Source organism: Oryx dammah, unplaced genomic scaffold (assembly GCF_014754425.2).
Source record: "Oryx dammah isolate SB20612 unplaced genomic scaffold, SCBI_Odam_1.1 HiC_scaffold_19, whole genome shotgun sequence".
Classification (NCBI taxonomy): Eukaryota; Metazoa; Chordata; class Mammalia; order Artiodactyla; family Bovidae; genus Oryx; species Oryx dammah.
In genome coordinates, this window is record NW_024070203.1 from 16,368,117 (window position 1) to 16,390,929 (window position 22,813).

The 22,813-nt window shown below is 52.5% G+C and overlaps 1 protein-coding gene across 1 annotated transcript in view; it reads left to right on the forward strand.

The window, feature by feature from the left end:
* KCNK9 (potassium two pore domain channel subfamily K member 9) overlaps positions 1-21,785 on the forward strand; it is a 100,779-nt gene extending 78,994 nt beyond the window's left edge. Inside the window, exon 2 of the mRNA XM_040261746.1 lies at positions 16,737-21,785. Within this exon, the coding sequence (XP_040117680.1) occupies positions 16,737-17,578 (842 nt within the window). The 3' untranslated portion in view covers positions 17,579-21,785. The remainder of the gene's footprint in view (positions 1-16,736) is intronic.
* Positions 21,786-22,813: the final 1,028 nt, after the last annotated feature.

Genomic DNA, 22,813 nt, shown 5'->3' on the forward strand with positions numbered 1-22,813 from the left:
TATGTCTGTGTGTATGTCTCTGTGTGTGTGTGTATGTCTGTGTGTATCTCTCTGTGTGTGTGTGTATGTCTGTGTATATGTCTCTGTGTGTGTGTATGCCTATGTGTGTGTCTGTGTGTCTGTGTCTCTGTGTGTATGTCTGTCTATGTGTGTGTGTGTGTGTGTGTGCATACACGCCTGTGCATGTCTTCCTGCAGGTGCCAGCTGCAGCCTCTTGAGAAGGAGGTCGACACGGGTGTCTGGCAGCTGAGGTTGCCCGCATGCCAGTGCGTGTCCTTGGGCCAGTGACTTGAGTGAAACCCTTCAATCCTCCACACTCCGCGAGGGTGTTGCTCTTCTTACTCAGGATCTCCAGCAAGGGGACCAAGGACAGAGGCCATGTTCCGAGCCTTGCCCCGTGGTGTTTTGAAGTGCGCACATTCGATGCACGTTCACTGTTCATAACTGGGGAGGGAGTGAGTGGGCTTCTCGGGCTCCTCAGCTTCGTTGTGCTTCTTTCCCTCTACTCTCCAGAGTGCCTCAGGCCCCAGAGGTGTGTGTGTGTCGTCTGAATGTGCCGTGTGTGTGTGCAGATGTATCTGTGTGTGCCTGTGTGTGCACACGTGTGTGTGTGTAGTGGGTGTCTGCAGTGTGTGTGCATGAGTACATGTGGTGCGTCTGCCTGTGTGTGCCTGTGTATATGTCCATGTATGTGTGCATGCATGTAAATGGTGTGTGTGCGTGTGTGTCTGCATGTGCAAATGTATCTATATACACCCATGTATGCATGCACATGTGTGTATTTGCACACGTGTGCATGGGACCGTCAGCATCGTACAGCAGGCTGCACTCTGGCATCAGTGCCATGCCCCAGGCCTTGCCCCACTGCTAAGGGAATGTCCCCAGGGTCACACAGCCAGTCATGGCCCTGAGCCCAAGTCGTCCCGCCTGTGAAATGGACATGGCCGTCCCTGCCCCGGCCTCCCCGGCAGATGTGGGGATAGGTACAAGGGGCTCTGCCGTGTCTACACCTGAGTCAGGGGTCTCCGGGGGCTCCTGTTGGGCTGCAAGGTCGGCAGTGATGGTCTGCATGTGTTTGGTCTGCGCGTGTGGCCTCCATGCTGGCAGATATCATCTCTGAGTGACTCTCGTGAGCTGGGGGCATAGCAGGCGCCCTCCCCAACACCCCTGGTCTCTTGCACTGTGAGTTCCTCTGCTGCTCGGGTCCCAGTCACCGTGGGTCAGCAGGGCCTCTGCTGAGCATGGTCACTCAGGAACCCGGGTCCCAGCACCTGGAGGCTCCATCCTCCTTGAGGTCCTGAGTCCTCTCCCTGTCGGGGCAGAGCGGGGAGGAGGAAGGGAGCAGATGAGAGTTGCACGACAGGCCCTCAGGGGCCAGGCCTGGAGCCCCGCTGGCCCCCAGTCCTGAGGGGTGCTGTGGCCAGCTGTGCTTGGGGCAGGGGAGGGCCCACGCCCAAGTGGGCACCAGCACCCGCGACTAGAGCCCGCCTGCTTCTGATGCTTCTTGAGGAAGTGAGCGGCTCTCAGTCTGCGAGACGTGGGTGGCTGCCAACGTGTGTGCATGAGATGAGCTCCATTCTCACCACCTCCACGTTCTCGGGTGAGGTCAGGTGGTGACCTCTAAGGCCGAACACTGACCCTGCCAGCTCTCACAGGCCCCTGTGACCCCTACTCAGTGGGAAAGGGGGTATCTGCAAAGCTGGAGGGAAACCCAGAGTCCCAGGTCCAGACCTCTTGCCTCAGGGTCGGCCCTGGAACAAGGCCCCGCACATCCAGCCCGTGTGAACACGGGCAGTTTGGGAAGCCGAGCATTTGCCTTCACTTGGCTCTTCAGGCATCCGAGAGGCAGAGATGATGATTTTCAGCCATGAAAGCGCCAATGTCTTTGCTCTCCCCGCCCCACCCCCCCAACTGGCGTGGATCATGCTCCTTTCAGGGAGGGGGGTGCCTGGCTTGACCGCAGGCCACCAGAGTCCGTGTCCCTTAGGTCCCTGTGTGCCCAGAGCTCCTTTGGGATTCTCAGTGAGGGAGAAGAGGGCCTCCTGGAGGAGGTGGCCTTTGAGCTGGGTCCTTAAAGAGGGGCAAGAGCTTCCTGGAGGGAGGCGCAAGCTGTGTCTGCAGGGAGCCAGGATGCTGGGGCACCTGGGTGAGGCTGTGGGGGGAAGCTGGGGTCCCAGCACTCAGAGTCCTGAGTACCTTGATATCCAAGCCTCTGTTTTGCCCGAAGGATCTTTCCTCCATGAATTCCACCTGCTCCTTCCCTTTCCTATACTCCAGGCCCTGAACGGAAGAGTCCCCACTTCTAACAGAAACAAGCACGAGTTTGAATATTTCGTTTCACTTAAAATACCCAAGTATCAGTTATTACTGAATGAGACAGTATTCTTGGGTATGAAAGCTGACTTACAATTTTCTTATTCTGCCATAGACTTTTCAAAAGTCAGCCCAATTTTATATAATTTTTCTTGTGAACCTGATTTTTATATTTAGGTTTGTTTCCCCATATTTCCTTGCAGTTTTTTTTTTTTTTCCAGAGGCGGTTATGGACTGTGGGTGGTGAGGGAAGGAGAGTGGAATAGGAGAGATGGAGGATCCAGCTCCACCTGGTTCTGGGGCTCCCCATCCATGACTGGGAGATAACACCACTCACTGTGTTAAGGGTGCTCCCCCTCCTTCAGGGTGCTCCCCGTCCTGCAGGTTACTCCCCCTCCTCCAGGGTGCTCCCCCTCCTGCAGAGTGCTCCCCCTCATTCAGGGTGCTCCTGCAGGGTGCTCCCCCTCCTTTAGGGTGCTCCCTCTCCTGCAGAGTGCCCCCTCTTCTGCAGAGTAAATGAGTTAAGGAAGGTGACTCCTCCCTGGCCCGGTGTGTGTCCTCAGTAAACTGTGGTTGTGGCTGCCACTATCATCTGTTATTATTACTGCTATTATTGGTTGGTGGTAACTTCAGAGAAGCTCACCACATGAGTAAAAGATGAATGGCTCTTCCCCCGGGCATCCTGAGTCTGGATGCGGTCCCAGGGGAACCGCGGGCTGGTGGCTGCAGCATTTGCAGTCGTCCACGTGCCCGCCAGAGGGCGCGCTTGCATTTTTGGTCTCTGACTCTCGCGGCCCGCGGAGGCTCCTTAGCAAGTGGGCCTGAGGGCTGTGGTCTGTAGCCAGCATCTCAGCCCCTTGAACTCTTTCCTGGCTACACCATCTGTGATCCTCTTCAGAAGCAAACCTCCCTGGCGGATGGAGGGCCTCTAGCCGCCTCCAACAGCGGGGTTCCATGCCTCTGTGGGTCCAAGCCTGAGATATTTGAAGGGCTGGGGGCAGGGAGTGGGGTATGCCTTGACCCGGTCCTGCTCCCGGTATCTGTCCTGTTCAGGTCAGAGCTGGGACCCTGGAAGCTGGGAAGAGTCTGCTTTAAAAATAGTGTGTTTTCTTCTCTTTTATGGCTGAGTAATATCCCAAACACCACGTTTTCTTTTTATTTAATTATTTTTATTGGTTTATGACATTGTATGTTTCTTGTGCGGTGCTGAATGTCTGCTTCTGTACAAAGCAAGGCAGGCTCACCTCCAAAAGTTTGGTTTCCGTCTGTCCCCACACTGTCGGCCCCCTTTACCCATTTCCCCTCCTCCCACTTCCGCTTCCCTTCTGGTAATCACTGCCCTGGTTCTCTGTATCTGTGTGTTTGTTTTTGTTTGGTTTGTGCATTTACTTTTTTTTTTAACATTTATTTTAAAATATTTTATCGAAGTAGTTGATTTGTAATGTTGTGCTTGTTTCAGGTGTACAGCAAAGTGATTGAGGTTATATGAACAGTACTGCTATGAACACTGGGGGTTTTTTTGTCCAGATATATGCCCAGGAGTGGGATTGCTGGATCACACGGTAGATCTATTTTTAATTTTCTAAGGAACTTCCATCCTTCTCTCCATAGTGCCTGCACCAATTTGCATTCCCACTAGCAGTGTAGGAGGGTTTCCTTTTGTCCACACCCTCTCCAGTGTTTATTATCTTTAGACTTTTTGATGATGGCCATTCTGGCCGGTGTAAAGTGGATACCTCATTGCAGTTTTTTGCATTTCTCTAATAATTAGTGATGTTGAACATCTTTTCATGTGCCTGTTGATCATCTGTGTGTCTTTTTTGGAGAAATGTTTATTTAGATCTGCCCATTTTTTGAATGGGTATTGTTGTTGTTTTTTTTGATATTGAGCTGTATGAGCTGTTGTGTATTTTGGAAATTAATTCCTTTGTTGATTGTATCATTTACAAATATTTTCTCCCATTCTTGTCTTTTTGTTTAGTTTATGGTTTCCTTTGCTGTGCAAAAGGCTTTAAGTTCAATTAGGTTCCACACCACATTTTCTTTATCTATTCACCAACCAATGGATACTTAGGTTGCTTCCGTTCCTGTTTTTAAGGCTGAATAATATCCCACTGTAGGGAGAGACCACATTTTGCTAATCCATTATTCGTTGATGGACATCTGGGCTGTTTCCACCTTTCCGCTGCTGTGAATGGTGCTCTGTGAACGTGCATGGAGTATTTGAATACCTATTTTAAATGCTTTTGGCTATACACCTAGCAGTAGAGTTGCTATAAATAGTCTCTAAAGGGAATACTTTTTTGGTTACTTTTTTCTGCTCTTAGAGAACATTCTTAGGCAAACCATAAAGTTTTTCCTTTTACCTTCCCACTGATGTCTGGGCGGTCACCACTCTATTGTGGGTCATTTCCAGCACATGCCAGGCCCCCTGCCCCCAGCCAGGATGCATCTAGGCCCCATGTGAGGGTCTCCTGATGGCAGCCTCCTGAGTCTTCGTGGGACTAAAAGAGAAGCACACAGGGCTGCCCAGGCTCAGTTTCCTCATCTGTAAGATGGGAATAATGACGCGTCGTTGGGGTCCCACTGGATTCTCATAACATGGAGGGAGCAGGGCCCAGGGAGATGCAGCCCAGGGCTGGTGCGGGGTGGGAAAGCCCAGCGGGAGTCTGGACCAGGGTTTCCAGGAGCCCCCCATCCCATCCACCAGGCACTCCTGAGTGATAACACAGGCCCAGCGAAAGGTGAAATGTCCGTCCAGCACAAGCAAGGGGAGCGGGCACCGGGTTGGTACGAGCGGGAAGGTCCCTGAGGCTGGGTGGGCTGTGCTCTCAGCTGGCACCCCCTCCCCCATCCGTCCCAGCCCTCCCAGGAAGGGACTCATCAGGCTCTCCCCGGGGGTGAGGGGGGGCCTCCCTCTAATGACCATGAGCTGTCATTAGAAACCTGTAGCTTGTGAGCTTGCATATTTTTTAAAATATATTTTTAGGTCTCCTTTTCCTCTTAAGAACAAACAATGAAGTGAAACCCAAAGGGAATGCTTTGGGAAATTAGTAATAATAATAATAAAAAAGCCTATGAGGGAATTGCTCTGTCATTAAATAAAACACCAAACCTGCCAGGTTTTCCTCCAGAGATCACAGTGCCAAATCAGTGACTGAGCAAGGTAGTTCCAGGCGCCTCTGAGAGGGGCCAGGGCTCAGGCTGTGGTGTCCCCGGCCTGGATGGGGAGCCTTGGGTTCTCATCTGTGAGTTGCAGTCGAGGTTTTGTGGACCGAACCCCGTGGGGATGGTAGAAAGGGGCCTCCGTCTGCCTGGGATGGCCACGCTTGCTGGGCTGTGGTTCTGCTTGGTGCTTTGTGTGGGGCGGGGCTGACCTCTGCCCACCTGGGGGAGGCGCAACCATGGCCTTGATTTGTCCATCTGTGAAATGGGGCCAGCAGGTGACTCCTGTAGCAGGAACCTTGCTGTAATGGGGCAAGGTGGACGGGACGGGTGGGCGCTGTGAGGCCGGGCTCCGTGGTCGGGGGCCGTGGCCTGGCTGGCCCCTCACGCCCCTCTCCTGTCCCTACCTGCCCTCTCAAGCCCATTCTCTTCTCTCCTCCCTTCCTCTGGCTCTGGAGCCTCGTGACTCCTGCGTTAGACAAACAGATGGTCGGTTTTGTCTTATTTTGTTTGGCCTGGGCCGCGTTTTAAAATGTTTCATTAGATGCTAATTAGATTCCATATCTTCAATATCCAGTATTTCCAGCTTCTCTTTAAAAACTGGTCGCCCTGGCCTGCAGCCCTGGTCCCGGGGCTTGGGGAACAGCTGCTCTTTCTGGGGACTCGGGTCTCCAGCTGGCCATCGGCCACCCACAGGCCTGGTTTGGCCACCCCCAACAGACCTGGTGGGCTGTAAGAGAAACTGTGTAGGGTGCAGGGGCCTGTGGATTATTTCTAGTCATGCTGAGGGGTAGGACATGTTGAGTGTTAATCCACTGCAATCAAGACACTAGCTGAAGCCACATTATTGGGACACAGATGGGAGGGGCTGAGAAGAGCTGACCCGGGGGTGGAATGAAAGCCCCGTTTCTCAGGACAGTCTCCTCTGGCTGGGCTCATCCTCATGGTGGTGAAATGACTTCTGGGGCTCCGGACATCACACTCTGGCTCCTTTCTGGCAGGAAACAGCAAAAGGCTCATTGGTTCAGGGCTTGGCCAGTGGACCCAAGCAGAGCCCACAAGAAATGTCATCCCCTTTTGGGATGAATGAGGGTCCTGCACCTTGGCCCAAGCCCCCGTGGTGGGACCTGGGGGATATTTGGGTTCCATTATATCATGAGAAGGGTGCCTTGACCTGGAGTTGTCACAGAGGTGGCCCTTCCAGATGAGAGAATGAATGCAGAAAAGCTTTGTAGGCTGCGGAGTGCTGTGGAGGTGAGCCTCACTCCCCTCTACAGAGGAGAAAGTCAAGGCTTAGCATCTGAGTGGCTTTCCCAGGGTCGTGGTTCGTAAAACAGGAGATGGAGCCAGATGTGGTCCTTGGGCCTTCCTGATCTCTATCCAGGAACCCCAGGAGGACCCTTCCTGCCCACTCTCAGCCCCCCACCCCACACAGGGCCTGTGATTCATTCTCCTTTTTGGTGTCTGCAGACACCTGGGGCTCAGGAATACTGGGGAGCCTGTACAGGGGCTGGAGCGAGGCTGGTGCTGGGAGGATGGATGAGTGGGATGCTGGTTGCAGCTGAAGTGAGGGGCCGCCAGAAAGCACAGGGGGCCAAGGGCAGCTCCCTTCCCTGGCCCATCCCTCTTCAAAGCCATCCTGAGTCATTCTTTAATAGAATTTGTGCTTATTTTAATTCCTATAGGCACAGAATCCTTGCGTGTCCTTTATAAATGTTACATTGTCTTCCAGCAGCAAATTTCCTAATGTCCAAATGCCTGGGTGGCCTCCTCCTTCCCTGGGCTGCGCTCTCACCTGGCACCTGGCCTTGATGGCCACTCCTGCTCGGAGTGGCAGAGCACTCCGGAAGCTTGGCGTCGCAGTGAACTTGACCAAGGAGAACGAGGCGGCCTGGGCAGGGAGGTGATCACCCATGGTCCCTGAAGGGCAGAGTCTAACCCAGCCTGTTGTGATCCCTGGGGGCCAGTCTGGTCCTCACCCCTCACCTCCGCCCCCCACAGTGTCCTGGAGTGGAGTTCAGAGCCAGGTTGGTTGTTTCTGGCCAAGGGATCCCGGCAGGCTTCAAGAGGGGCACCCCACAGTAGGGGAAGCTTTGCAAATGGTGAAGGGCTGCAAAAGTCTGGAGCGATCATTTACGGCCAGCTGTTGATGAGCTTAGATTTCGGAGGAGCCACTGGCAGTCCTGGACTGTCAGGAGTGAGGCTGGTCCGTGACCCCCTGTTGCCCCATTGCCTTATACTTCTCTGAGTGAGGACAGCCCGCTGGATGCTCATGGTGTCTTAGGAACACACTGCCCAGAGCAGGAGCCGGGCCCAGGAACTTCTCAAACCTGGCGGCTGCCACACTCCTGGGGAATCTAGCAAGAAATCGGGGGTGGGGGCACAGGGCGTTTTTCTGGGAGTACTGCCTTGTCACTTCAGTGGGCTCTTTGGGCGCCCCCAACCCAATAGGAACCATCAGTTTCATTACCCTCCTTGCCCGCCTGGCTTCCTTGCGGGGACAGAGCCTATTCATTTATTTTATTTGTTAGCCTGCTGCAGCCCTGAGATGCAGGCCTCTTCTCTGCAAAACCTCTCCCAGGACAGATCAAAGAGACCCACTAAGTATATTAAAGGGGCCGTGAAAATCAGGCTGGATGATGCAGTTCTCGGGCAGAGCTGCCCCCAGCCGTGCTGGGCTTGGGGATGGGCCAGGGCCTCAAGGCAGGCCTGGAAGATGGAGGTCACGTGCGCAGGGATGCTGCCTTCTAAATTCTGAGTGACTGCCCCATGCCAGGCCCTGCGATGTGACAGGGTTGGCCAGGAGTGGGCTTCTGCCCACTTGGGAGCCACAGTCTGGTGAGAAGGCAGTGGAAGAGAGGAGGGCAGCGGAAGGAGGAGAAGGGCGGGGGACAACTCTGCCCCCACCCAGAGGCCCGGCCCCACGGTGGCTGCAGCAGGGCAGTGTCCTGAGGGTGTGAGACGTGCGGTCCAGGTGGTGGTCCTGCCCCAGGAGCCCCCAGCCCCCAGGCCTGGGCTCGGGGACGGGAGGAGACGCAGAAGGAAGCAGCTGAGAAGGCTGGCGGTGCGGGCAGGCCACGGGGCAGCCTGTCATGTCCAGGCGTGGCTGGCTGGCTGAGGGCCCAATGCGGGTGCCCATGTGTGGGAGGCGCAGCCGGCATCGGCGTGTCATGCTGTGCGGGGCCTCAGCTCCGGGTGCCCTGGCCCAAAGGCCGCAGAGTGCAGGTCTGTGTGGCCGCACGGAGAGGAGCCACGAGCCTGGCCTCAGTTCTGGGGGTGTGAGTCCGCTCATGCTGCAGGAACGGAATGCCAGACTACGGGGCTCGAACAGCAAACGCGTCTTGGAGTTCTGGACACTGGAAGTCCGAGACCCAGGTGACAGCAGGTTCCATGCCTGGCTGGGTGGGTGGGCTCTCATCTTGCCTGCCGACAGCCACCTTCTCGCCAAGTCCTCACGTGACAGAGACAGAGGAGCGCCGGCTCCTTCGTCTCCTTATAAGGGGACCAGTCCCATCAGAGGGGCCCTCATTCATGACCTCATGTAAACCTCATCCCAGAGGCCCCATCCTGAGTGTCATCTCCCTGCCAGACTGGAGGAACTTTCAAGCAGGGAGCTGATGCCCTGGTGAGCGGTCAGTTCCCACTGCCTCTCTGTCCCTCTCTGCTCCCCGTCCTTGGCCCCATTTCACAGACGGGGAAATGGAGGTATCTTTCTCAGAGGCTCAGAAGTCCAGATAGCTCTTCAAGGTGGGCCTTGTTGTCTGAACAGTTCCATCCCCTCTCTGGATGTGGAGGTCAGGAAGCCCGGGCAGGTGTGGAGCTGGGCTCAGCAGGTTCTTTTCTAGCTGAATCCCTGCGTTCCTCTTAACGCATAGCCCTGCAGCTCTTGCATGCTCCACCCCCACCCCTGGGCTCAGCCTCTGGGCGCTCTCCTGGGGTGAGGTGCACGGGCTAGGCTGTGAAGCTGAGCTCGAGGGTCTTCCGTTCTCCTGAACCTCCATCACCCCCAACATCCACCTGCCCTGCCCTCAGCGCTCCTGCAGGGGAGGCCAGGATCCTTGGGCCCCAAGTGGATGCCCATTGCCTCTGCCCTTTGGCTGGGTCCTGGGCTCTGCCACAGGACCCTGGGCCCAAGGAGAGGCCTTGATTTGTGGGAGCAGGACAAGACAGGAAGCACTGAGTAACGTCTGAATTCCAGCGGAGACTGCGGCTTGGGAGAATGCCACACACCTCTCCTCCTGGCGGGCTCCTCTTCATCTGGCAGTGACCCTGCGCTGATGGCCCAGTCTGAGCAAGGAGCCTCCTCCATGCTTCTGTCACATCCAGCATGGGCCCCAGGGTAGGTCTTTCCACCAGGCAAAGCTGACGATGCTGAGAGTCTGATGCTGTGCTCAGCCTCTCAGTCTTGTGTTCATCAGATCCTCCCACAACCCACACAGGGCCTGGATCAGATCCTCCTGCAACCCCCGCAGGGCCTGGTGGAGAGGACGCTGGCCCGCATTGAGCTGAGGCCCCTCTCGCACCCTCCCTGGGCCCTCTGCACCCGCCCCACTGCTCCGATGAGCTAGGCTGTGTCTCAGCCCTGGGGTCACTCTGGCAAGGGCTCCACCTCCTGTCAGGGCCCCGAGGTACCTGAATTTGATTCAAAGTCTGTGTCCCCATCCGCTCTAGCTTTGGGCTGGGACCTGGGAGCACCTCTGGGGTGGTCCTCCCCTGACCCCATTCTGCTCACCAGCCTCCTGGTTGGTGACAATGGGCTGGGAGCTGCAAGGCAAGGACCCAGCAGGGGCTGGCTGGCGAGTGAGCTGGGATGGGGCATTGCCTGAAATGGCCTCCAGGGCGACTCCCTGTGCTTGGACCCTGAGCTGGCGTCCTGGACCTCAGGGAGCACGGTGCTGAGGTCAGAGCTGCTGTGTGTGCACACTGGAGGGCTTTGCAGGCAGTCACCAGTCCCCCACAGCTGTCCTAATGCCCAGGGGCCTGGCCCCTCAGGACCATGAGCACATCTGAGTCTCAGGCTCTGCATCCGTGGAGAGTCAGCAGCAAGGGGGCTGCAGGGCTGAATGTAGAGAGACAGTGAGAGCTGCTGTGTCCCCTGCGTGCAGGGAGCTTTGTACCCAGTGACCTGTGGCCTTCGCATTCCCCAGCCTGAGGAGGTCTGGGTGACAGTCATGCTGGTCACTGCTGGGCTCCTGCAGGGCTGGGGAAGGATGACCCTGTCTCCTGTGGAGGGGCCATGACCTGGTCTCACTGTCCCCTTCCAGCTGCATTTCCCACATCCGTCTGGTGACGTGAGTGCGTCTTCTGAGGTCACAGAGCAGGAGCCCAGAGGCTTCCGCCTGGGGCTGGGGCTTCAGAGTCTCTCCTGGGCCCCATTCACACCTCCTGAACCCTGTATGGATCAATTTTAGAAGTCTCTTTGATGAAAGGATGAACTGTTTATGATGATTGAAGGATGGACAGTATGGCCCTAGGTGGGATTCCTGAGGTTATGTTGGTGGAGGAGAAAGTGGCTCCCAGTGCTCAGGGAAGCCTAGAGCTTAGAGGCTCTGGGGGGAGCATGGGGGCATGGGGGAGCCTAGAGTCTTAGAGGGCAAAGCTGGACAGAGGTGTGGCTCTGAGCTCGTGGGGTTGGGCCTCACAGGTGGGGTGGAAGGTGACTGAGGAGGACACGCACCAGCCTGGGAGTCCTCGGTGGCATTGCGACACCCATGCCCTCCACTTAGGGGAGTTCTGGCCGGTGGCCCCAAGATATCAGGGGAAGACGAAAAGCCCCTGGGGACCCTCTGTACCAAGCACAGGTAGTGTGCACAGTCAAGGCTCTGGGTGAGTCTGGAAAACATATGAGTAGATGCTTGAATTGAGCTTTGCCTAAGGAGGCCAGGCTGCCTTCCTTCAATCACAGATTAGGGAAAAAAAAAAAAAAAAGCCTTTTAGGATTTGAGTTGTCACATAGGTTTTGTGATGGCATCGAGTATGTGTAGCTTGTCCTCCTTTTGGATTTTCTCTCCTGTTGCATTGAGCGATAGGTCTGTTTTTGTGCCAGTACCATACTGTTCTGATTACTGTAGCCTTGTAGTATAGTCTGAAGTCAGGGAGCCTGATTCCTCCTAGTCCATTTTTCTTTCTCCAGATTGCCGTATCTATTCACTCAATAGTGAAAGGCCTCAGGGACCTATAGGGCACTGTAACCAGGCGTCCCAGAAGAAAGAGAACAACTCAAAAGAAACAGAAGAAATAATAGCCAAAACTCACCGAATCTGGCGAAAGACACAAATTTACAGATTCAAGAAACTCAGTAAACTTCAAGCAAGATAAATACAAAGAAAGCATCAGAATCAAGCTGCCAAAAACCAGAGAGAAAATCTTGAAAGTGTCAGAGAGAAACAGTGCATCACATACAGTGAAACAGGTATTTGAACAGCACTTACTTCTTAATCATAAACACCAGAGGCCAGGAAGCAGTGGAACACCATCTTTAAAACAGCCTTTTAAACGCCAGAACCCATAACTGTCTATCCAGGGAAAATATCTTTTGAGAATGAAGACAAAATCCACTCTCAGAATCAAAACTTGTTTCTGGCCGCTCTAAAGAGCAGCGTGATTTCTAAAGGAGGTGCTTCTGCCTGGAGGGAAATGATACCAGATGGAAACTGAGGTCTTCAGGAAAGAACAAAGCGCATCTTGGTAAACAAGTAGGTTTATATTTATACAAAACGCAGGGGTGGGAGTCCCATGACATATCCATATAGCTCACCTGTGCAGCTGATATAAAACCCAGATGGATGCTGGAAAACAAGAGACGGTTGGCAACTTAATAAGGCGGTAAATTAGCTAGTGGTTCTGGATGGGATCTATTTACTGGAAGGAAACCAGCATAGTATTTGCTGGGTCAAAACCAGGTGCCCGGCCCCCAGCCCTTCGTGTGATGAGTGAAGCAGTGGCCCTTCTCAGGGCCTGGCCCGCAGCATGCCTGTGTATCTCATCCCTGGGGCTGTCAGTTCTCTAGCCCACCACCCTGCGGAAAGAAAGAATGCCTTCATTTTGACTGCCTGTGGTATATCTCACTGGTCTGTTACAGCAAAGACATCCCTTATCAAGATAGGTACATGAGCATGTGGGCCCAGAACACCCCAAAGCTTAGGGCCTTCCAGGTGAACAAATCTCCAAGGGCCCCAGTGGTCCAGGGTGCAAGACTGTTCCCACTGCAGCTGCCATCTTGCAGAGCCTCCAGGAAGAAGGAAGCTGTGCTGGGCATCTTCAGTGTCCCCAGCGAGATGTACCCATCTGCACCCTGCTCCCCAGTGGGGAGGCTAAGTCTGTCTGAGCCACCTCTAGGGCTTCTTGGCTCTCTGGTGGCCAGCCGAGTTCATCCATGGGACAGCCCCAGCAGGAGGTCTGAGGAAGGGAGGGAGAGGAGGACCTTGGTAGTCGACCTCTTCAGCAGGTTCACACCTTGCAGCGACTGTCTACAAGTGCCAGCAGCTACATCCACGGCGTGTGGACTGACAGCTCTCTGTGACTGCAGGAGGTGGCACTCTCAACTTGAACAGTTAATTAATGGGCTATTTATAGCATGGGAGTGTGAGGAGGGAAGAAGGTGTGGTGGCCTGGGGCGAGCAAAGCCCTTGGCTGATACACCGTGTGGACGCCCCACTGGATCTGCCTCCCATATCTGCTTATGATGCAGTGTGATGGGCACTGCATGCAAACAGGACACATCCGAAGCCTATACATCTAGAATATTCATTAAGTGTCTGTGGAGTGCACAGACATAGCACCTGTGGACGCTTTATATAAATACACGTGGCATACGCTTGGAACTCTGTGAAAGGTGGATGTGTTAGGTAGAGTAACTGATGTGAAGCACAGAGGTGAAAGCCACATACCATCTTCATGGTAGACTAACTAACATGCAGAGCACCTCCTGTACACCCACAGCACACACACGTGCTGTAGGATGTGGGCGAGCATGGAGCGAGCACTCAGGACACAGGATCTGTGCACCGCATGTATGCCCGTGCTGCGGGGATCGCACATTCTCGTATCTCAACAGTATCGTTTAGTTCCTAAGTTGTGTCCAACTCTTTGCGACCCCGTGGACTGACCAGGGTCCTCTGTCCATGGGGTTTCCCAGGCAAGAATCCTGAAGTGTGTTGCCCTTTCCTCCTTCAGGGGATCTTCCTGACCCAGGGATGGAACCCACATCCCTTACATTGGCAGGCGGATTCTTTTACCGTGGAGCCACCAGGGAAGCTCTCAATAGCATACACACCATCTACAGGTTACGGTACAAGAGACGCAGCGGAAAGCATACAGAATGCTCATATGCCAGAAGTGAGGGAAGATGGCCTCTCCTTTCCAAGAAGAAATCATAGTTAATATACAGAAACCTGCTGTATTTCTATATCCTAACAGTGAAAGACCAGAAAGAGAAACTGAGGAAATAATCCCATTTTTGATTTAAAATTAAAAAAAAAATTGGAATACTTTGCTTTTCAATGCTGTGTTAGCTTCTGCTAACAGTGCAATGAAGTGAATCTTCTATGCGTGTATATTTGGACCTCCCTCCCTCCCACCCACCCCCCCCGCCCACCGCAGAGCACTGGGCTGGGCTTCCTGTGCTAAACGGTAGGTTCCTGCTAACCGCCTTACACGTGGTAGTGTATATATGTCAGTCCTAATCCCTTAGTCCAGCCCGCCCTCCGCTCCCCACCTTCCCCTTGCGCCTGTGTCCACATGTTCATTCTCTGTGTCTGTGTTTCTATTCCTGCCCTGGAAACAGGTCCATCTGTACCATTTTCTAGACACATGTACACTTTATCGTTGTTCAGTCACTCGGTTGTGTCCACCTCTGCGACCCCATGGACTGCAGCACACCAGGCTTCCCTGTCCATCATCAACTCCCGGAGCTTGCTCAAACTCATGTCCATTGAGTTGGTGATGCCATCCAGCCATCTTATCCTCTGCTGTCCCCTTCTCCTTTTGCCTTCAATCTTTCCCAGCATCAGGGTCTTTTCTAATGAGTTGACTCTTCACGTCAGGTGGTCAAAGTATTGGAGCTTTAGCATCAGGCCTTCTGATGAATATTCAGGATTTATTTCCTTTAGGATTGAGTTTGATCTCCTTACTGTCCAAGGGACTCTCAAGACTCTTCTCCAGTACCACAGTTCGAAAGCATCAATATATGTGTTAATATATGATTTGTTTTTCTGACTTATTCCTCTCTTCAGATTAGATAATTTCTATTGATATGCCTGTTATTTTCTTCTTGCTATTTCCTCATCTGTCCTTTCTGATCCAACTCCAATGTTGTTCTGCCATTTCTCCTCTTTCATAAAGGCCATGGGGTCTCTGAGGGGGTGGGAGCTCTGTGCTGCCTCAATGGGACTGAGGGCCAGAGAAGGTACAAACTTGTGATGTCAACTCTGCAATGAAAGTGTGACTCCCAGTCAGGCAGCCCGTGGCACAAGTTCACAGCAGGGGAGAGGCAGGCAGTCTGAACATAAGTGATGAATCCCTGGTGGAGAGGTGTGGGCTAGAGGAGTCAGGGCAGGCTTCCTGGAGGAGGCAGTGGGAGGGGGCAGGTCCCTGCTGAGTCCCAGACCCTGCTCTTTGATCTCAGCAGATCTGCACAACAACCTACCTCAAAGTTTTTATCTCGTGTAACAGGTGAGGACACCCAGGCTGGGAGAGGTGGTCTGCCGCCCATGGTAATACACCCGGTTAAGTGACCGTGAGCACATGGCTCAGGGGAGCTCCAGGGAAACCCTTCTTGGTGGGGCGGGATTGGAGATGTCGGAAGGCCGTGTTCATCCTCCAAGTCCGCAGTCCACATACTGCCTGTGATCCTGGTTGTTGTGTTTTGTTTTGTTTTGTTTTTCCCGGGCAGTGTTAGTCCCGGTTAGTGCCAACCCTACCCAGACTGTGACATGATCTCTGAGCACCCGAGTGACCCTGGCAGGTAACTTCACCTTTCCAGCACCACTGTGCTCAGATGAACCTGGGGGAATACAGGATCAGCTTTGTATAGCTCATGCAAGGAATCCACAGAGGGGTGTTCTGTAGAGGGGTGTTCTGTGGAGGGGTGTTCTGTGGAGGGGTGTTCTGTGGAGCTGCGTGAAGAGTTTCAGACGCACCTGCACGTGTGGGGTCTTTAAGGATTGTGTGTCCCCCCGATTCTGACCAGGTCACATTCACACAGTGGCAGGGATTTATTCTGTCCTTTGTTAAAGAGGTATTTTGTGTGCTCGGTATTTCTCACAAAGGAGGTAAACATCTTTGCCCCTGTGGTGTTTATGCTCCACTCAGCAGGGACCTCTAGATTCAAGACCTCTGCTTTTAAGCCTCATTTGCTGAAAACTCTGGGCTTAAATCCCAATTCTGAAGAAATCGAGTTACCCTGCTATTAAATAACTGTTTTCCTGCCAGTGGTGTCGGATGCGTTGTGTCTGTAGTGTGTCTGTTTTATAGGGTCAGCACAAGGTTAGAAAGAGGGGGTGTATGATGGGGGTCACACAGACTAACTAGTTGATTGGCTACCTGAGTTGGGTACGGGGAGCCTGGGCAGGAGGCAGGGGGTTCTCCAGACCATGCTGAGCTTTCTGGCACCACCCTTGAGGCTGTGGAAACTGGGGTTCTTTCTCCCCCTTCACCAGCACATGCAGAAACGACTCGAGTGGATCCATCACGCCCTTCCACCCTGTGCACCCTCTTAACCTTCCGAGGTGTCCCTGCCTCCCTGGATGGCCCCACTGCTCCCAGTGGGGGAGGTGCAAGGATCCACACTTCCCGGGCTTTCCACCCACCTGTCTGCCTAACCTGGCCTTAGACCTACCATTTATTTAAAAATACAATCATGGTGGTCAACAGCAACAACAAGAAAAGCCAGTTAGTTGACTGTTTGCTCTTAGGGATGATCCATGATGGGTGTATGTCATTTTTCTCCCTTGGGCTGGCTACGTCTGCAGCTTTCTGCAAAATCATATGAGTGAATGTGCTGCTTTTCTTTGGAAAACCTTCGTGTTACTCTAAGAACAGTAAAATGACCCCCAAAGTCCTCCTCCAACTGCCCCAAATTAAATGCTCCAAACATGGAGGGACACTTCTTCCTTGATTCTTGCCTGTTCTTCCCACCACCCCGCCTCAGGTTACCCCAGCTGCATCCCAACTGCAATGGGATACCCCACCCTACTCCACCCTGACTCAAGGAGACCCCCGTCTCACTGCCTCTCCCCTTTCTCACCTCCTTCCTGCAGGTTACGGGCACGCTGCTCCCGGCACGGATGCGGGCAAGGCCTTCTGCATGTTCTACGCGGTGCTGGGCATCCCGCTGACGCTGGTCATGTTCCAGAGCCTGGGCGAGCGGATGAACACGTTTGTGCGCTACCTGCTGAAGCGCATCAAGAGGTGCTGTGGCCTGCGCAACACGGAGGTGTCCATGGAGAACATGGTGACCGTGGGCTTCTTCTCCTGCATGGGGACGCTATGCATCGGCGCGGCCGCCTTCTCCCAGTGCGAGGAGTGGAGCTTTTTCCACGCCTACTACTATTGCTTCATCACGTTGACTACCATTGGGTTCGGGGACTACGTGGCCCTGCAGACCAAGGGCGCCCTGCAAAAGAAGCCGCTCTACGTGGCCTTTAGCTTTATGTATATCCTGGTGGGGCTGACGGTCATCGGGGCCTTCCTCAACCTGGTGGTCCTCAGGTTCCTGACCATGAACAGCGAGGACGAGCGGCGGGACGCCGAGGAGCGGGCGTCCCTGGCCGGCACCCGCAACAGCATGGTCATCCACATCCCCGAGGAGGCGCGGCAGGGCCGGCCCCGGTACAAGGCGGACGTGGCGGACCTGCAGTCCGTGTGCTCCTGCACCTGCTACCGCCCGCAGGAGTACGGCGGCCGCTCGGCGGCGCATCAGAACTCCTTCAGCGCCAAGCTCGCCCCGCAGTACTTCCACTCCATCTCTTACAAGATCGAGGAGATCTCGCCAAGCACATTAAAAAACAGCCTCTTTCCGTCCCCCATCAGCTCCATCTCCCCCGGGTTACACAGCTTTACTGACAACCACAGGCTAATGAGACGACGGAAGTCCATCTAGGTCTGGGGCGGGAAATCCAAGCCCGAGTCTTGTGTCCTCTTTGACGTTCAGTCTCATGGGCCCAACTTGTCTTATTTATTATGATTATCCTTTATGATTATGATTATTGTCATCATTTTTTTTTTTCTTTCTCTCCTTCCTTCCTTTCTTGGTTTCATTTCTTCCCCACTTTTCCAGCGAGACAGAGCAGGCCAAAGGGAAAAGAAAGCCCGTCTTCCTCTGAAACTCGCCTCTGAGCATGAAGCATGGATTTTATCCTTCTTCCCAGCAAAGTATGCCTTACATTTCTCCCCAACCTGCCCCGTGTCTGGGGTGGGGAGGGGTGGCTTTCCCAGGACAGGTGTGAGACCCAGACAAGTAGACAGAGCCCAGAGGATACCGACCCAAAGTTGCACACCCTGCTGAATGCCCACCCACAGTGGCATCTCTGACCCAACTCCTTCCTCTCTCCTCCCCAAGCAGCGGGTGGCCGTGCGTCTGAGTGTTTGTGAGTGAGGGCACACACCAGTGTGTCTGTGTGTGTATGTGTGGCGAGATGGAAAGTACCAGGTGTTCATCTTTCTTTTCCATCACACAATTCTGTTAATAGTCTGCTTTTGGCTGCTTCCAAACAAAAAGGGGAAAACAAAAAACCCAGGAGGTTTTTGATTTATCATCTTGCCGAATCAAGCATGTTCCATAAGCAGCCTTTATCCCAGGCGTGTCATGATCACATTTTTTAACTGCTAGGTTCTAAATTCTATTAACTTCTTTTTAGGGGGTGGGTGGGCAAGCTGTCATGGATCATTGTAGCTTGCCAGTTCAAAAATTTTTTAAATAAGCATGCACTTTGTTAAACTGGTATGCGTTAACAACACAAGAAAACAAAAAAAAAAACTAGCAATGGAATAATCAAAAGCCAATAATATTAATTTATTAGAGACATTTTTAATTTTGCCATCTCTAGTTCCAACAATTTTCCATATAACTGGAAGTGTCAGGGGAGGCTGGAAAATTGTTGCAACCACAGAGTATCTATTTTATTATTTCTCTCTTATTTATGTGGTGATGTGGATGATGTGTGCAGTGTCCACCTACATGAGTGAATTATGGTCTGGGATGCTTCGATGAGAATGGGTATTAGTAAGTGGATGTGGTTTCTTTCCCTAATGAACAATGACAGGGCATTCCTCATTTTAAAGAATATATATAATGTATTTTAAAGTATGTCTCCAACCGCATTTGATTTATAAACAAGGGAATGTTGATGTTGGTCTCAGGAAGAGTTTGGAGGCAAGGAGCTGCATCTTGGCCTGCTGGGAACTTGTCAGTCTCAGGGGATGACTTTTTCTGAGTAATGGAGAAATTCCTCCCCACTCTCAAGAGGGGATGACCCCCAAAGTGAAGGCCTCCATATCTCCTGGAGGCCAGTTGGGCTATAGAACGTGGCATCTTGAAGGCCCTTCCCATGCAGGAATAAAGGAAAGTCTGACCTCCAGGTTCACGGAGGGGACCTTCATTCCCTCATCACTGTCTCTGCCATCTCTAAAAAATCAGCCATCCTCATTCCCCTTTTTTCAAAAACTGGAAGTTCACGGCTCTCAGATGGAAATGGGCTTTGGCTGGGCCACTCAGAAGGGGAAGTGGGAGCCTCAGTGCGATTTCCCAGAATGGAGGATCTGCTCCCTAGGAAGAACAGACCTACAAAGGTTTCCCAAGAGACGGCCCCAGTGCACCCACCCCAAGCGTCTGGGCCATTGGACTGAACACGGCCCTCGAGATTTCCCTGAAAACGCAAGCACTTTAACGTTAGGTTCCTTGTTGAAAATAATCCCTTTGTCTGGAACACGGGGGCTGTGGAAGGAGTCTGGGAGCCTGATTGTCTAGACCAAAACGCACAGTTACCAACCTTCAAGGCCATATCAATTAACTCATTTTTAAGATTAAAAGAAAAAATTGAGGTTTCTAAAATCTGTCTAGAGAATAGAAGCAGCTGCTTTTCAAATTTTTTCTCTCTTGGAAGAGCTTGTTGGCTCTAGGGGGTCACAGGTGCAAGAGTACTCGTGTGTATTTGCAGATTGCTTCATGCTCTGGAGAAAGGTACTTGGAGTAAGTGTGGGTTTCTCATGAAAACCTTTGTAAGACTTGCCCTCGAATGGGTGTGTGATAATCTTTATCTGTAAAGAAACAGAGGTATGAGAAGGTGAGTGATTTGCTCAATGTCAGAAAACTGGCCTTGACTAGATCCAAGACTTTAGTTTCAGTCTAGACCCACAAGAGGGTCCAAGAAACTGACTCCACCATACCATGACACCCTCATTCAGCCCTCAGATGAGGGAACCTGCTTCTCTTTCTCCACACATAAATACACCAGGTTCTTAAAGTTAGAGGAACATGGGCTCAACCCTTCATTCAGGACTATTCACCCCCACGAGGGTACAGTGATCATACTTCTGCTTGAATGCTTCCAAATGACAGGCAGCCCCTCCCTTTGCAAGAAAGTTTAGAAAACATCTCATAATCTCTGTTTCCACAGAACTGACTCTTCTTTGTAGGATTAAGGATGGTAGGGTGAAGTCTTTTATGTTGGATGACCACCAACTTAAGTGTCTGAACCAACCTGAAATTTCTCTTAGTTCTGTATCCCTTCCCCTGTGCCCCGCCCTTTACTACCCGCGTGGCCCCCTGAAGGACACTTACTGAGTCTTCTCTTCTGAAGTCAGACATCCTTGTTTATACTCAGAGTGTTCAGGGGCAGAGGTGAACATTGGTTGGCTTCCCTTGTGATATCTGTCTTTCTTCTCAGATGGTCTAGCTCTTCCCTACCATGCTGTCTGGCCAAGGAGTCCTCCAGAGGCATCCAATGAGGTGCTCTGATGGGGGTGCTGAGTCAGGGGTTCTCTTCTTGATAAATCTAGCCTGGGGCCTCTCCTCCTAGAGTGTGGCCCTCCTGATCAGCGCTGGAATCCTCAAAAGCCAGAGGGCCGCTTCATCTGAGTCACCTTGCTGAGGCCTCGCCCCCTCATTTTCAGAGAGGGGAACTGAGGTCCAGAAAGGCTCTGGGCACACATCTGAGGCCCCACATCCAGAAGCTGGGTCTCCCCACTCGTTTCTTCTGCTGCTTTCCTGGCTGCTTTGTTATGCTGTCACTCACACCCTCCCAACAGTCCCTGTTGCTGGACTTCTTAGCATCTCAGACCCAAGTCTCTTCCTGGCTCTCATACCTGTGGTTTCCTTCTTTCAGCCCAGGTTTCCCACACTCTTCTTCTGGTTGACCACACCTGCTCAGGGAGTGGGAAGAAGTCTCACCAGGTTGGTTGGATTCGGGCTTCAACTTATGTTAAAGCAAGCTGAGAAAGAGTCACATTCTACCAGAATCACAGGAAATAGGCCTGCCACCCAGTCCCTGATTGATCTCTAGACCCAACACACCACGTAGATACTTAGAAGTTTTGGATTCTTGCTTGAATGCTTTCCCACTAGGAGATCTCAATCCATCCCTTCCATCAAAGAACAAAGGAAGGTAGGCAATGGTATTGATTATCCCAGCAGCTCTGGGCACCATGCTTTTAGAGACCATTCCACTTTAATCTTCATGATATCCATCCTGGCTGGATGGTGCTGTCACATTGCCCTGCTAGACTCTTTACATAAGAGTGAACCAATCTCTTTGGGTGTTGAAGTACCTAGTCAGCACTAGGGCTGAGATCAGAGTTCTTTCCTTCTGCACTCCATCCTGAAACTCAGGCATCAGCCTGGTAAATACAACTCTAAATTAAAACACACTCTCTGAAGCATCTGTTGTATTTCTCTTGTGCATCACCCATTGGGGAGGAGGGTACCAGCACTTTGGAATGATCAATCACAGCAGATCACTTGCAGCCCAGGAATCCCCACTGGGTCCCTAATCCTTCTAGGAAAGGAAGCAGATGGATGTAGGCTGCTGCCCAGGATGCCTGCCTTTGCAGGTGCTCATTAAAACCCATCCATAAAAAGGGTGAGTTGACTGTTTAATCTTGGCTTACTGCTGCTGAGTCTTTGCACACAGATCCTCAATTGGGAGACTATCTGGATGGTGACTTGGAAACCCACAGATAAGCCTAGTCAGGTCATTCTTCTCTGCCTTCAGATCCAAAGGTCTTGTGGGTCCTGATTCCTGATCACTAGCAGCTCAAAGCTAGAGGGAAGAATGGTTTAAAGGCATTCATCATGCACATTATGTGAGAGAGAGAAAAAAGAGGTGAAAATGATTATAGGAGGAAAACCATCTAGCACTGAGGTTTCTGGTCCTATGTCTTTAGGTGATCTCTCTTTCCTACCCCCCCCCCCCCACAGAATAGGTCCTAGTTAGGGTATCCTACTTAAGGGCATCTATGGAGGTGTGGGTTTGAGGCTGGATGCTAGACCATGTCCCTCCTCTTGATGGGATGGACCACACACCATCTGTCAAACACGCCAGGGAATCGTGTCTGCACTCTGAAAGGGGCGGGACTTGGGGCCTGCTGCCTGGGGATGCTAAAGACTCCTTCTTACAGAGCCACAGTGTGTGTGGGAACCGGGAGCATCCCAGGCAAGAAAAGGTTGGGAGGACAACCTGGCTCTGGGCTCCTGGAAGTCCTGTGCCCTCCCTGGGCCTCAGTGGCTTCCTCATCCACACAGCTTGGGTGGAATTCATGAGCCTTTAGCGCAGAATCAGTTTGACTGATGAGAGACATTTGGCCTGATGTTCTGGTCACTGGGCACATTTGAGTCACAAAAATGAAAAGCCCAAATCATTTGTTTGGCAGCATCCTAGGAGCTGGGAAGATGGAGAAGGGATAGGCAGCGGCATTGAGAACAGTGGTCATCATGAACACCAAGGACCCAGGTGGGCTGCGTTCCTCCATGCCCTGGGCGTACATCCGTTCTATATGGTTGTTAACGTGAGCACAGGTTGCTGTTTCAGAGGGGAGGGAAAATGTCTATTACCATGATTCCTCCCTGCCCCCCCACATCCAACTTTCAGTTATGAAAAGCCAGATTCACAGAAAAACTGGAAGACCAGCATGATGAAATTCCGTACCCCTTTCACCCAGACTCACCAGCCTTCACTACTTTGCCATATTTGCTTAATCCCCGCCCACCCTCCACATCATCCCCTTCATACCCAGAGATACTGGGAAGAGGAAGTGGCCTCTCTAATTTCTAGGTGGTTGGACCAAAGGAAAAATTGTTTCTCTCGCAGGAACAAGACCGTTCTCTTTGGTAACAGTGCTG